Raw genomic sequence first — 13,995 nt, 5'->3', positions numbered from 1 at the left:
GTTTGGATCAATTCTCAGTGTGGCTAACACTTTTTTGTATAGAATCACTTGAGCCTTTGCTCGTATAAGTGTATATCTTTTGTCCATCAATATAAAATTTATCGTTGCTGGAAAAAAAAAAGATTGGGATCTAACTGTTAAAAGGCAACTAAAATAGATAAATTCAAAGGCCTACTTTTCGAATTTGGATTTGAGAACCCTGTTGGGGTTGCTTTGATGGGTGAAAATTCTATCATCCTTAATAAAACACATGACGGTTTAACCAGACTCGGGAAAAATATTGCTGCATTTGGATGGACATTTACTTTCTTCATCCACAATAGATTGGATTGCATGTTTTGTGAAAGAAAAAAAGAATCTTTGACGGAGTTTTTTGGAAATATTTTTTTCCAACATAATTCTCAATCATTTTTTTACCTAATATACATCATATCTCCAAAAAAAAAAAAAAAGTTATAGTGTCCTTCTTTCTACAGAAAATGCAACCCAAACTGGGCAACCAAAACAGCGGACTTCCAGTGTGTCATGCTTCGTGATTGGTCCGAAAAGGAAAATTAAACGTAAAAGAGAAAGCTCAGCAGCTTGAACCAAGCTTGTTCAGATGGTTGGGTACCCAAAACCCAACATTTTCTTGAGCATTCTTAAATGATTGAGTAGATACAATAGTCCGCCAGTATCAATAGCTAAGAGCCTATGATTGCGTTCTAGGATCTGGACATCAGGTTAATGGTTAACTAGTTTTTCTTGTTATGACAATTCTTGTTCTCGTTTAATGCTATGTGCATAGTGTGCTGGTCGCTTTAGTATTACCCTAGCAAAGTACTTGGCACCATAACCCACATGATATTCATGCAAATAAATCGCAGTTATCTCAAGATCCAGTTCCGTTGATTGACACATTAGTCAGGTGACCGCGAGGTTTATGTTTCGATTTCAAAATTCCATCTTTTCCTTTGGCTCTTGTAGGGTTTGAAATTTCTCTCCAACCAAATAAATATATACGTATGTAGGCTCGTCAATTTGCATGTTTGGGACCAAACTGAGGACTGCACATCTCCATAGGTCGACGAAAGCATCTTGTTAGAGGGAACCAAAACAATGGCAATGTTTCTCGTCTCTCTAGAGAACACGTTCAGTTATAAAATTTGACCCTTCAACTTTTTGCAAGAATTTAACCCTTTAGAATCCGCTACGAAGTAGTAGTACTTCACGTATCATCTGTTTGTAGCTAATTTTATCCTCGTAAATTATGACTTTTGTTTCTTTGTAATTGAAACAAGCCTTCACGAATTTCTTTTTAAGGCGATGTTATTGAAGATAAGGCGCACAGAATCGACCATAAATGCCTCTCCTTGTACATCAATCATCAAGCACGAAACTTCAAATCAGTAATCATGCATAGTTTGGAAGTTTGTTGTATGGTGCAGACTGGAAGATTCTTGGCAGAAATGATGGTAAAATCGAATGTGTGCCCGGTGTAGTTCTTAATGTCATTAATGATCTTCTTCACTTTATTACCCAGTGGGTTAAATTTTGTTTTCATATCCTCTATCAACAAATTATTGGCAACCAAAAAGATAAAAAGAAAAAAAAAAATCTAACTTCCCTATAATCGTTGAAGTTTTCTCTATTGCAGTACTTCCACTTGTTCCTTTCCCATGTTTGTTAGTAACAGGTCAAAGAATGGACGTAACATTGCCCTTCCTGTGTTGATGTCCACGTTTCGAGTCAAGAGCTAAAGCCCTTTCCAAGAACCTCCCAAAAGAACAAAACGGTGGAAATGGGTGTGGAGGGGCACCTCCCTTCAAAAGGGATATTGATGGAGTGATAGGCTTTGTGTGTTATCCATTATGTTGCAATCCCCTCTTCTTCAAAGTAGATAACATTCACCATCTGAATCTGATAATATATATGAAGCATAGAAATGGCTCTCAATGATAAGGTTGAATTGTTTAAGCATTACTTTGTTGACTATCGATCGGTGGTGAATGTAATCTGCCCAAACATTTTTTTAGACACATACTTTGCAGTACTTTTTGTAGTATCCGGAAAATTACATCTTTAATCATTATATTTGCACTCAATCTCACTTGAGTCCCTGAGCATTTGGTCTTTTACATTTAATCCTCTACAATTTTAGCTAAAGTTGAGGCACAAGTGGTAATCTAGCTCTTTATATTTGAGGAACAAACAAGTATATATTAAGTGGCAATTGCTTGGAATAACTGACTCGTGATAGTGCTCGATGCAATTATTCTTTGTTTAAAGTGTGTACTTATGAATTTTTATTATACATCAAAAAAATGTAAATTATTGTTTTTACTGCTGTAACCGTTAAGATTTCAACTTAACTTTTTTTTTTAACTTCAAAAAGCTCTTAATGATCGGACATCAGAGTCAATCCATTTTTTTTGGGCAAATGTTGTTCTTGACTGATCAATGCTTTAATAATGTAATATATCGTACCACTTTTCCTTCTCTCTAGTTGCTAGTGATATTGGCCTCCAAGGGTTAGCTTGAGCGGTCCCGCTCCCCCTCTTTAGGGTATGGCGGACTTACCTGGGCAACCAGGGTTCAAGTCCCCTTGTCACCGTGCTCGAGTGGAGTGGGGCCTCCTCTCCGGACCGGAGTGGGATTAGTCAGGCTCCGTAAGAATTGACCCGGATACCCACTCCGTCAGAAAAAAAAAAAAAAAAGTTGCTAGTGATATTGAGTCTTTACCTTACATGTTAAAGCTACTATGCCCATACACAAAATGTAGGTAAAATGCTAGTATCTCATTGTTAATCTGAATTTCTTTCTAGTAGAGTTTCATTTAATATCAACCTAATATCAACACTCTTTGGTTAACCACTTTTCAAGTGCTCATACTAGGACTCATTAATTAAAACAAATAAAAAAGAAATAGGGGACTAAATCCAATAATACCGAATAAAAATGGGACTAGGCTGAAACACAAAACAAAAGGAGAGTGGACTAGAACTGCAATTAGCCAGTTCTTCACAGACGGAATCACATAATACTCAATTTTCTAGAGTGTCTGAGTGTGGCGCGAGCGGTGCACCAGTCGTTTCTTGCAAATCCCAACCCAAACCGAAATAAAAAATGTTGAACGTGAAGGGTAGCTTTTGCACAGCTTGTTCTCTTGTTTTTATGCATATTTCTACATAGATTTGGGTCCCCCCACGCTCACACTCCTCACTTGCAGACACCTTGGCAGTATGTTTTGACAGCATCCATGAAAAAATTGGAAACCAAAACAAAAAACCATTTTCCTCAACTATTGTGTAATTTGTTTTTTTTTTCGACAAATAAAAAAGTTTGAAGTGTATTTCTGAATTCTGCTATTGATGTAACAACTGTATCAGTGAACAATCTGTGCGATTAAATTTTATAAGTGGCGTATGATCGTATTGTATACGTGTCTAATTGTGTTTGTCTCCTAACTTTTCTATCTATCCTTCTAGAGTTATAAAACAAAAACCAAGTAAATAAACAGTAACCAAAGGAAAAAAAAAAAAGAGTAGAATGATAAAGCAAGGAAGGATTCATCCATTACAAATAGTCTCATACATGCACGTGAGAGGTTACTGCTCAAGTCTTGTGTGTGCTTTTTGAGCTTTTCTCTGCATCCCAAAAAGTTAGTGTAAAGGAAAAAGGAAGTCTCCTCTGAATCTCTCTCTCAACTCTCAACAGTACAAGTCATAAGTCATAGTAACATAATAGAGGGTTTTTGCTTTTGCTATAAAATGGAATGATATGATGTCTTTTTAATAATAACAACAACTCCAGTAGTCAAAATAGTAGTATTAACAGTAGGAGAAGTATTGGGAGACTCGAGGGTTCGAGTAATCTTTTCATCATCTGCCCACAAAAGCAACAGTTGGGTCGAGTGCAGAAGAGGGATGATGGCTCTAGAAGCTCTTTCCTCCAATGAACTCCTGAATTTCATCATCTATGATACCATTTCCGCCACCCCTTTCAGTAGCAATGACAGCAATAATTCTTGTCATGAGAATTCTACCAACTTCTTGCTGGACAATGGAGGGCTGAAAACTGATAATTGTGGCGGTGCCGAAGCTGGTGGGGGTTTAGAAAATTGTTCTTGCATGCCGCCTCCGCCGCCTCCCGTGCAGTCGCAAAGGCAGCAGAATAGTTTGGCGGTGCAAGGCAGGAAGAAGAGGAGGAGAAGGCAAAGAGTTTGCAAGAATAAAGAGGAAGCTGAGACCCAAAGGATGACTCACATTGCTGTTGAAAGAAACCGTCGTAAACAAATGAATGAACATCTTGCTGTCTTGCGTGCACTCATGCCAGATTCCTATGTTCAAAGGGTATAAATTTTTTTTTCTTCTTCGTTCTTCTCTAAATAATTTTTTTTTTTAGGGTTTGTAAGGTTTATAAATTGGGAATTGGAATCTCTTTTGACGAGGCAATTGATTTTATTAATCAAATTTAAGATGAGATGAGATTCCCTTAGTCTGTTTTTTTTTTTTTTTTTTGCCATTTGAATAGTAGTCAATTAATTGGTGAGGTTTAATTTTAATTTGCAATTTCTAATTGAGGCATGCATTTATTGTTTCTTGACAGGTTATGCTTTTTTCTGTTGACCTTCTCAGTACTAGCCCGTTCTCATTACCAACATGATTGCTACAAAACAAAATATTCTTTCTCGTTCTTGTTTTTGTGTCTGTGAAGATTCCCGTTCCAGCACGGGGTTCAACATTCATGTATTTGCAATGTAGAATAAGACAGGTTCTTAAGCAGGTGTCTCTGATACTTGAAGAAGCCAAATTTTGTGGCTGATTTTCAATGATTTGAAAATGGCAATCCTGGCAGCTATGGTCGTTTGGTTGTCATTAGATTTTTTTTTTTTTAAAAAAAAAATTTTGTCCATTCTTGTATGTACTTTTCTTGTCCAGGTAAAAGTTAAGATGGTACACAATAAAAATGATGGATGTAAGCTTCTTTCAAATCTCGAAATAAGAATTTTCACTGTTTTGTGCATGCCACCTTTTTTTTTTTTTTTTTTTTTATGGCTGTTCATGCTACTTTAAAAGATTCAATTTATTCACTTTAATAATCACGAGATTAAATATAAGAAAAGATTGGTTTTTGCAGGGTGACCAGGCCTCTATAGTTGGTGGTGCTATAGAATTTGTGAAGGAGCTTGAGCATCACTTGCAATCCCTTGAAGCACAAAGGTTCTTGCTATTACAGCAACATGGAGGAGCAAATGACAAGACCACCACCACCATGGCCGCAGCCATTGCCACGGCCACCGGGAACAAGTGTTTTCCTCCAGCTCCAACCCCATTTGCTCAATTTTTCGCTTACCCTCAATACACATGCTCAGCCCAATTGCCAAACAAGTACACATCCAAGAGCAAGGCAGCAATTGCAGATATTGAAGTCACTTTGATTGAAACTCATGCAAACGTTAGAATCCTTTCAAGAAGAAGAGTTAGACCGCTCTCCAAAATGGTTACTGGCCTACAGACGCTGTACCTCACCATCCTTCACCTAAATATCACAACTTTGGACCCTTTGGTCCTATACTCCATCAGTGCTAAGGTACCTTAACATCTAGTACTTGTCTATTCTTATGCATTTGAGGCAATGGTTGGTAACGTGCTAGTGTTGCTGTCCAGGACACCGTTATCGACCCTTACCTAATTCAGAAGAGTGAGTCCTGAAATAAAATTGCATCTATTTCAGATATGTTACATTGATGGATATTGACAAACATTTCTTGCAGAAAATGACTAGAGAATGCTAGCTGCCACTTTAAAGTTTACACATGCTGCAGTTACTATTCGAAGAAATCATGGACCATTGGGTTCTATAGAATAGACAGGTTAAACTTAGTGCAATGGGTATATTGGGCATTCCAGTGGTCTTTTATCCAACGGTATATGTTAGGCTGGGGTCTTTTTTTTTTTTTTTTTTTGGGTCGATTGACATTTGTCTACTCTACACCTGCCCCTACTCTTATTCTAGCCTATTTAGAAGGGATATGTTAGGGGTCATTGATGATCATAAGAAATGGTATCCTCAAATTTTTACACTTCTGAGTGACTTACTTTTGTATTTTTACAATTTAGGCAAAATAATGAGAGGGTTTTTTGGGGGGCTAAATTTTGGGATTTGTCATGTTACAGGTGGAAGAAGGCTGTTTACTAAATTCAGCAGATGACATAGCTGGTGCAGTTCATCACATACTTAGAATTATTGAGGAGGAAGCTGCACTGTGTTGTCAAGCCTAGCTAGGGGAATCGGTACATCTTTTAGTTGTAGCTGAATCATGAATATTTTAGTGCATAGTTTTCTATGGCCTTTGTATGTATCAAAGCTTATAATTTTGCTATGGCTACCGTTAGTACAATTCAACAGTGGGTTTTCTTTTCTTTTTCTTTTTTGGTTTGGTTTGGTTTCTCAACTGCAATAAGTGAACTAAATTCTTTTCTTCTTTCATTTCTTTTTCTTCCTTTGTCATTCTAGGTTTCCATGACCAAATTTTTTTTTTTTTTTTAATTTTGGTCTTTTCGATTTTCAACCGGGTTCTAGTAAACAGAAATTTCAGCAAGATCCCAAAGGATATACAGATTATTATCTCCACTAAGATAATTTTGTTGTATTCTTTTTCGTTCTGATTTACCAAAATACACATTTGGCAAGACTATGACTATGAGATAGATATGAAAAAAAAAAAAAAGACCACGGCATCATAGAATAGTTATTTAGTGAATTAGGCTAAGGCTGTTTTGCTTTGTCTTGATTTAACAGCGAAATTAATTTGGCTAAATATTTACATTCTGTGTTGTGGCAAAAAATAAAAAAATAAAAAGTTTCCCTGACCGATCACCAAAACTTAAAGGTTCCATTCTTTCTAAAAACTTTCGGTGTCCTTGTTGCAGCCTGTAGCTCAGTTCACAATAGGCAAAAAGGGCTGTCCGTAGGCCTTTCATCTTTTGTAATGAGAAGTTGACATGCCACTGCAGTAAAAAATTTGCAACTACACAATGCTAATTCACTTTAAAAAGAAAATTTTATCGAAATATTTATTTCTTGTATGTATCTGATCATACATCAAAAGACTTGTAATTTTTAATTCATGGCTTCTTAATTTGTTGATATTTTTTTGCATATGCCAGACGATACAATATGTTTATAATAACCCTCAAAATCTTTGAGAGATAAGAATTTGTAGACAATTTGTTTTTCTTTTACTTTTCAACCCAAAAGAATTCATGGAACAAGATTCAGCTATTGTTATTTGGGGGACGTTAGATTCACTTGTTTGTAGCATTTGATTAATTAGGTATCATTAGCTTAATTATATTTTGGATACATACTTACAAGAGTGTAGTTTGTGTTTCACAATGTTTAGTTTTAAGTGTTTGAAATATACTTATCTCTTTATTCAATTCAAAGTTATGATAAAATGGTTGAAAGTTATTTTTATTTGTAAAAACATAAAATGTATTCTAAAAGCACTAATTTTGAATTTATGTTAGAAGTGCTTTAAAGATAAAAAAATTCTACTCCTAAATCTAACAAATAATGACCGCCATCTTTTCGGCAAAAGTACTGCAACACCAAATGGAATCCTAGTGATACATACATTATTATATTTTTCAAATTCCTTTAATTTTAAGAAAATATGTATAAGTCAGTTCTCAAATGATGACATATAAGAATGACATAAAGGGTCATTCTTGACCATTTTTTAACATGTAAAAAATTGTGGAGCGTCAGTAACAAAAGTGATGCGCTAATATTGCTACCATTAGGGAAAAAATCCTATTTATGTTGAAGTTTAGTTCTAATTTTAAATAATTTTGAAATGAATGTTTAAGTTTGTGGCTTAGTTAGATGCAGAGGCTTTAAGATGAACATTATTAAGCCAAATTTGAGTAGGTTGGTGCTTTTATGACTTAGATTTTGTACTTATCACTATAAGATTGAGTGAGACTAAAAAGGTAACACGTACTAAATTTTATAAAGTCTTGATTTAACAACTAATTTTAGAAAAATCTTTTCTTTTTAAGTAATTTGAACAAGATTTTATCTCTAGAACTCGAATAATTGGTTAAGCTATCATTTGCATCCTTTTATCATTGCGTCTAAATGTAACATTTTATCCTCAATGCATCCTTCCCTTGTGATCTAAATCGGAAAAAAAAATACTTATATTGTGCATGAATCCAAGTAAAAGAACTTCTGAAGCGCCATGTTATCTCGTAACTAGCTCGGCTCGCTTGCAACTCAGTCAATGACTTGGCGACCGAGTTCGAGCTGAGTCTCGAGTTACTCGAGTATACATTCAAGTCGAGTTCGAACCCGGATTTTTACAGTTCATGGTTTGACGAGCTACTCGTTGAGTAGTATAATTTAAACAATATATATATAATTTAAATAATATATGTATTATAATTATAAAATGACCGTTATGGGTATAATTTATACTGAATTTACAAGATTAATCAAAAAACTCGATTGATCAGTTTACTCAACTCGATAAGCTTGACTCAAAGTCGAGCCTTATCGAGTCGAATCTCGAGCTTTTATAGATTTCCTCGAGTCAAGCTCGAGTTGAGATTCTCCGACTCGATCGAGCTCGAGTATAATTATATTATAGGCTGAGTCAAAGAGTATGGCAATACTCAAGCTCGACTCGGCTCGAGTACACCCCTACTCGTAACACAAAGCTTTAGCCTAAAATGCGCGCGCCTACACACATATATATATATATATATGGAAAAGAGAGAATTTCCACTGCAAAATTACCAAGTATAGGGATTGTGAAGTCCATGTTAACTAACAGCTTTTGCCCAAGATTTTCACCAAAAAACACATGATTCCATCTAGCCAGTGTGCCTAGGGAGTAGCTATCATGCATATATATACATATGATAGGTCAAATTCAGTTTCAACCAAAAAAATTTCTCAGCAACTATTTTCTGTGAATTATTGCAAACAAAGGCCAAGAGACACCAGCCTAAAAGGTGTCTAGCCTGTATCATTACAGCAAAAAGATGATAAATCTACAGCCGCTGATGGTATATATACTACTATATATGTGAGTGTGAGTTTGTGTGGTCCATTTCTGTAGTCATCGGAACTAGACTTAGCCATTGCGGCCGGTAACCATCTTTCTCTATCTCTCTCTCTCTCTTCGGTCTGCTTTTTGTTTGTGAGCTGTGCCCGCCATTGTGGATGCGTTTGCTTATGCAGCCTTAGAAGCTTGTTTGACGGCCTAAGCACAATCTAGTAAACCTCTATACTGCCCATTGTACACTTATTTCATTTTACGTGTGCATCACATTTTCTCAGAATCTTTTGATAAATTACGCAAAAAATGTACCTATTCTATTTACATAGTGATCTACAGGTAACATGAACATATAGCATATAGTATATGTGACTACAATAGTGTAACTTTGTTGATAACCAATTCTGGGTTCAAATCACCAGAAGGTAGGTAGAGTTTTACTGTTAATCCTCTTTATTATAAAAAAAGAAGAAGAAGAAGAGAGAATAGCATATATATATAGCTCTCTATTGTTTGTACACCTTAAGTTAATTCGTGTAAATCTATTCAATTTTTCGTGACCATAATAGATCAGCATCTGTCCATGTTTCTGTCAATGGTGATATTTCGCTGTCTCTGTTCAAGTAAATTGTGACATGTTTCAATCACCGGCCATGCATGTTATATTACGGCATCCGGTGGTGGCGCCGGGTGCGGCTCTCATTCAAAATAAAACAAAAGATGAAAATGGAGGGCAAGAGCAAAATGGTACGGAGAAATTTATGGGATCGATGAGAGTGGCAAATGCGTTGATTCTCTAGCTTTCAGTTTTGTTGGTTAGTGTGGGATTATTCTGTAACCTCATTAAGGTTCATGTCATCTTGTGGAAGCAGAAAGAGACGTTGATGGACCCCTTTGCATGCAAAGGATTGCAGAAGGAAAGGGAGAGAGAGGGACGAAGAAACTGATCAAATCCCACTAATTAAATTACTACATTAATTATATACCATGCAGTACAACTACAAGTTTCTTAGTTAATGAAGTATCATTTGGATGTAGCTGGCTACAGCCTACACATCGCATGTTTGTGCAACTCTGCATGATCCATTGTGTAACTAGTTAGTAAGTTCCTATTGGCACAACCAGTCGAAGTGGATGACTAGGTGAACATTTCTCCTCCACACGATTCAAGATGAGGTTCTTCTTGTTGTTGTTGCAATGGTTTGTTTTTTTAACTTTGTGTGGTAATTAAAATAACTACTTGCACTTGGTACAAATGTGGTGCATACCTTAACAGGACTTGCCGAACAAAACTCACCAGATTTACTGACCCTCGTGGTTCAAATATTTTGAGAGGGATAAAATAGAACAAAAACCCTTGAAATATAATAACCTTACGGAAAGTACAATTAATTTAATAACATGAAGAAATATGATTTGGATGTTATTTTCAACAAAGTTCATACAAATTGATGTACGTATATAAACAAATTCATCTCAATCTAAATTTGGCTAAATGATCTATTTTGATGTTAACTAGACGACAGCTAGGGGAAAATGCTTCGGTAAGGATCGTCAGAGTAACGAGACGATTTTTACCCGATATTATAGGTCATCACATTTTTAGTGACCATTTTCATTATTTGTTGGACTCATCCACCTATATAGGATAATGACTAAAAATTCGTTGGTAAGTTTTTCGTCTGAAATAGTAAGTTATATAAAAATTAGCAACTTTTATTGGGTGTTCAGCACATAAATTTGAATTTCTTATCAATGTAATAACAATGAAATGTCATTATTTTTTCTCAAACAACATGTGAAAAAAATTTGAAAAAATAAGTAGAATTTTAAGTGAGTCATAAATGCGTAATTGGATATATCCATACCCATTTCTTAAATGAGTATAATCATTTTGACCCAATAGGTATAAATGAGTTGATTTGATTATACCCAATATCCAGTTATAACCCGTTCAAATCCGTCCGAATCACACCTCTACTGTACACTAATAAAAGTAAAAAATCTTCAATCAAATGGGGGAAAAGTCTAAAAAGTAGTTGTTTGATGGATGGAGCCACCGTGTGAAACATTGGATGGTTAAGAACCGTCTGCCCATCAAGATCCAGGAGCAATCCAAGATCCGGAGTCCATACCATTTTCACCCCGACACACCATCCAACCTAGGTTGAAAGTGCTTACCCTGTCCATGGTGGGCTAGCGGGTCTGGGAGTGACGAGATCCAATCCGGCCCAATGTAACTCCGGAGCCCTTTGAAAGATTTTGTTCTTGAGCTACATCTTTTTAAGAAATCACCCTAAAAGAGTAAGGCGTAAATGATATGACCATAAAATTCATGGCAGCTTCCATGCGAAAGGAAAAGGTAATTACAGATTTGTGCTAATCGATTATTAACAGTTCATCGTTTAGGCCTTCTAGAATGAGCGCCTGACACGGCCTGCAGAAGATAGTTTATTATAGTAGATAGCTAAGCTCGTGTTTTACATTATATTTAACTTTTGGAATGACGAAATATACATAGAGAATTATTAGAGTCGGTCCAGTGATTTGTAACTTTTAAGGTTCTCTCCAAACTCAGGTTCAGAATTCAAATCTTAAACCTGATAGTTAGAGGTACGAAGGGTGTGGGAAGGATAAAAGTGAAAACATATACAGTACTACTTAGAGTGTCTTGAAAGTGCAAATATACAGTACTTTGATTAATACAGATGCTGAAAAAATAAACACCGCAATTATAGCTCTCTTCCCCCCTTAATTGAACTCGTGGGATTATACATTTTTGCTGCCTTTTCGCCAAAATTTGGCTCTGGGTCGTTGCAAAACCTTTCAACAGTCCTAAGGTATCAGGAAAGAGACCATAATCCGGTGGTAAAACAAATATTGTAGAGAGTAAAGTTAGCAATATTAGTCTATGTCCAGAATAATTCTTTTTCCTGTTAAACTGATATGAAACGTTAGGGCGTTGTTGGCTTCAAATTCCCAGTTCGCACTGTTCAAATATAAGTCCTCGAGGAAAATTGCTTACATGCAAGATCACAATATATTTACGGGATCAAATTTGGAATCTACAATGTGTGGAAACCTATTTTCTAGAAACATTTAGATATATACTTACCATTTAGATTAATAACGCTGGTATTAACTTTATACACCTCCCTAGCTTTCCCCTCCAAAGTGTCACATTACATAAACAGCAAACAGAAGAAAATTCGCAAGTTGTAGCAGCATGAAACAAGCGACTGCAGGCTTCTGAACTCTACCAGCTGATTTGGTACCTAACAGCCCCAACTCTGTTCCATCAATAGTAGAAATATGTCGGACGGTTTTTGTTACCATTCCATATTTGGATGCCTCACAAATTCCAATGACCGAATCAGATTGTGCAGCAAGATCATCTCCAAGCCCACTTTTCGTATCATAACATAGACCAGAGTTATTGTTGAGCCTCAATTTTCTTCTCATCCTCCAAACCATGTCTCTATTAAATGGGACAGGTCCCATTAACAAATTATTGTCTAGCCTTAGCTCACTGAGGTCATTCAGGTCCCCAAAACTCGCTGGAATTGAACCATTCAACTTATTCCCATCAAGATGGATAACTCGAATCTTTCTCAACCGGCCGAGTGACTCGGGTATTATTCCCTGCAAATTGTTTTCGGATAATATTAGAACCATTAAGTCCTTCAGACCATCAAATATGGAGCTTGGGATTGTGGTGGACATGGTCGGGTTGCCGTTGAGTATCAAAGCTTGAAGGAAATTCAATTCTTTCAGAGACGCTGGAAGTGGACCGGCGATACTATTGTAGCTCAAGTCTACGAGAATTAGGTTCTCTAGACCGCTAATTGACTCGGGGATTGGACCGGATAGGCAATTACGGCTCATGTCCAATTTTATCAGTGAAGGACAATTCATGAGAGTGGTGGGAATTGAACCGACAAGATGATTTTGGTTGAGGTCTAGCACATTCAATTGAGGGAAGCTTAGGTCAGGAATCAGACCGCTGAGTTGGTTTCCACTCAAATCCAACGACCTTAGACCGGTGATCCGGCCAAGTGAACCGGGTATCGAACCGTTTAACTCATTCTTGTGAAGATCAAGCACTTTCAAACGGGTGAGATTTCCCAACTCATTTGGGATGGGCCCAACAAGGCCATTCTCCCTTAGGACCAAAGTCTGTAGGCTTTTTCCCAACCGGCCCAAAAATGATGGGATGGGCTGAGGATTGTTAGTAAGACAGCGATAGAAGAACAAAGTCCTCAGGTGTGGGAGTTTTGTGATGGAAGGTGAAATGAAGGATTTGGCTATGTCACAAGTTGGAAATGCAGTATCATCAGACAACGCACCGAAGGAAAGGGACACTACATGATACACATTGTCTTTGTCCGGCATGCACTCGATCCCGTGCCACCGGCCGCGACAAATGTCCGGTATATCGGTGGCCCAATCATTCCCGGTGGCTCGCATGATGTCGTAAACTGCTTCTTGTTCGCGGATATCTGTCCGAGCACCATTGTTGTTCACGGTGAATGCAGTTTGTGGGCCGTCGACTAGGGCTGATGGCGAGCTGGAATCGGGCACGGTCACCGTCAAGGACCTGCCCAGAGGAATGCATACTAAGATGAGCAGCAGATGAGTTTCCATGAGCGAGGAAAACTTATCCATGTTGCATAGATGGACAGATTTTCCGGAGGAATTGATCATTTGCTAGGGAGAAAATGTGGGCTTTTTGTAACACTGGGATATCATATTTATGGTGCACGAAATGAAGTTGGTGAATACTGAATATGATGGCAGAATCAAAGATGGGTTGGTGGATTATTGAAGAAAGCTAATTTATGGGATCACGGGGAATGAAACATAGTGGAATGAATGCAAATTTTTTGGCATTAATGGCCTTCACGGGGTTTTCCTTTCTACAATTTAAAGTTTATCCAACAAGA

General features: G+C 36.9%; 2 protein-coding genes across 3 annotated transcripts; one reads left to right on the top strand and one right to left on the bottom strand.

Annotated features, from left to right (window-relative positions):
• Positions 1–3,566: 3,566 nt before the first annotated feature.
• LOC113781438 (transcription factor bHLH71) lies at positions 3,567–6,410 on the top strand. Of its 2 annotated transcripts, XM_027327377.1 has the most exons (4): positions 3,567–4,331; positions 5,119–5,571; positions 5,649–5,682; positions 6,159–6,410. In XM_027327377.1, exons 1-4 carry the CDS (start codon positions 3,906–3,908, stop codon positions 6,191–6,193), a joined length of 948 nt encoding a protein of 315 aa, XP_027183178.1. In that variant the 5' UTR covers positions 3,567–3,905; the 3' UTR covers positions 6,194–6,410. The 2 variants fall into 2 exon arrangements, with proteins under 2 accessions (XP_027183178.1, XP_027183177.1); XM_027327376.1 differs by lacking the exon at positions 5,649–5,682 and having other exon boundaries at positions 3,568–4,331.
• Positions 6,411–12,017: 5,607 nt separating this feature from the next.
• Positions 12,018–13,766, bottom strand: LOC113779750 (protein TOO MANY MOUTHS-like). Its single transcript, XM_027325458.1, has one exon. The coding sequence runs from the start codon at positions 13,754–13,756 to the stop codon at positions 12,230–12,232; it is 1,527 nt and encodes a 508-aa protein (XP_027181259.1). The 5' UTR covers positions 13,757–13,766; the 3' UTR covers positions 12,018–12,229.
• Between the last annotated feature and the right edge of the window lie 229 nt (positions 13,767–13,995).

Source organism: Coffea eugenioides, chromosome 8 (genome assembly GCF_003713205.1).
Source record: "Coffea eugenioides isolate CCC68of chromosome 8, Ceug_1.0, whole genome shotgun sequence".
Classification (NCBI taxonomy): domain Eukaryota; kingdom Viridiplantae; phylum Streptophyta; class Magnoliopsida; order Gentianales; family Rubiaceae; genus Coffea; species Coffea eugenioides.
This window is presented reverse-complemented; position numbering and strand designations above follow the sequence as displayed.

Bases quoted from the DNA above. Each gene is read 5' to 3' on its own strand.
- LOC113781438 (XM_027327376.1), top strand. From the start codon at position 3,906: ATGATGGCTCTAGAAGCTCTTTCCTCCAATGAACTCCTGAATTTCATC. The intron at 4,332-5,118 runs GTATAAATTTTT...TGGTTTTTGCAG, and splicing joins CAGATTCCTATGTTCAAAGG to GGTGACCAGGCCTCTATAGT. The intron at 5,572-6,158 runs GTACCTTAACAT...GTCATGTTACAG, and splicing joins TATACTCCATCAGTGCTAAG to GTGGAAGAAGGCTGTTTACT.
- LOC113779750 (XM_027325458.1), bottom strand. From the start codon at position 13,756: ATGATCAATTCCTCCGGAAAATCTGTCCATCTATGCAACATGGATAAG.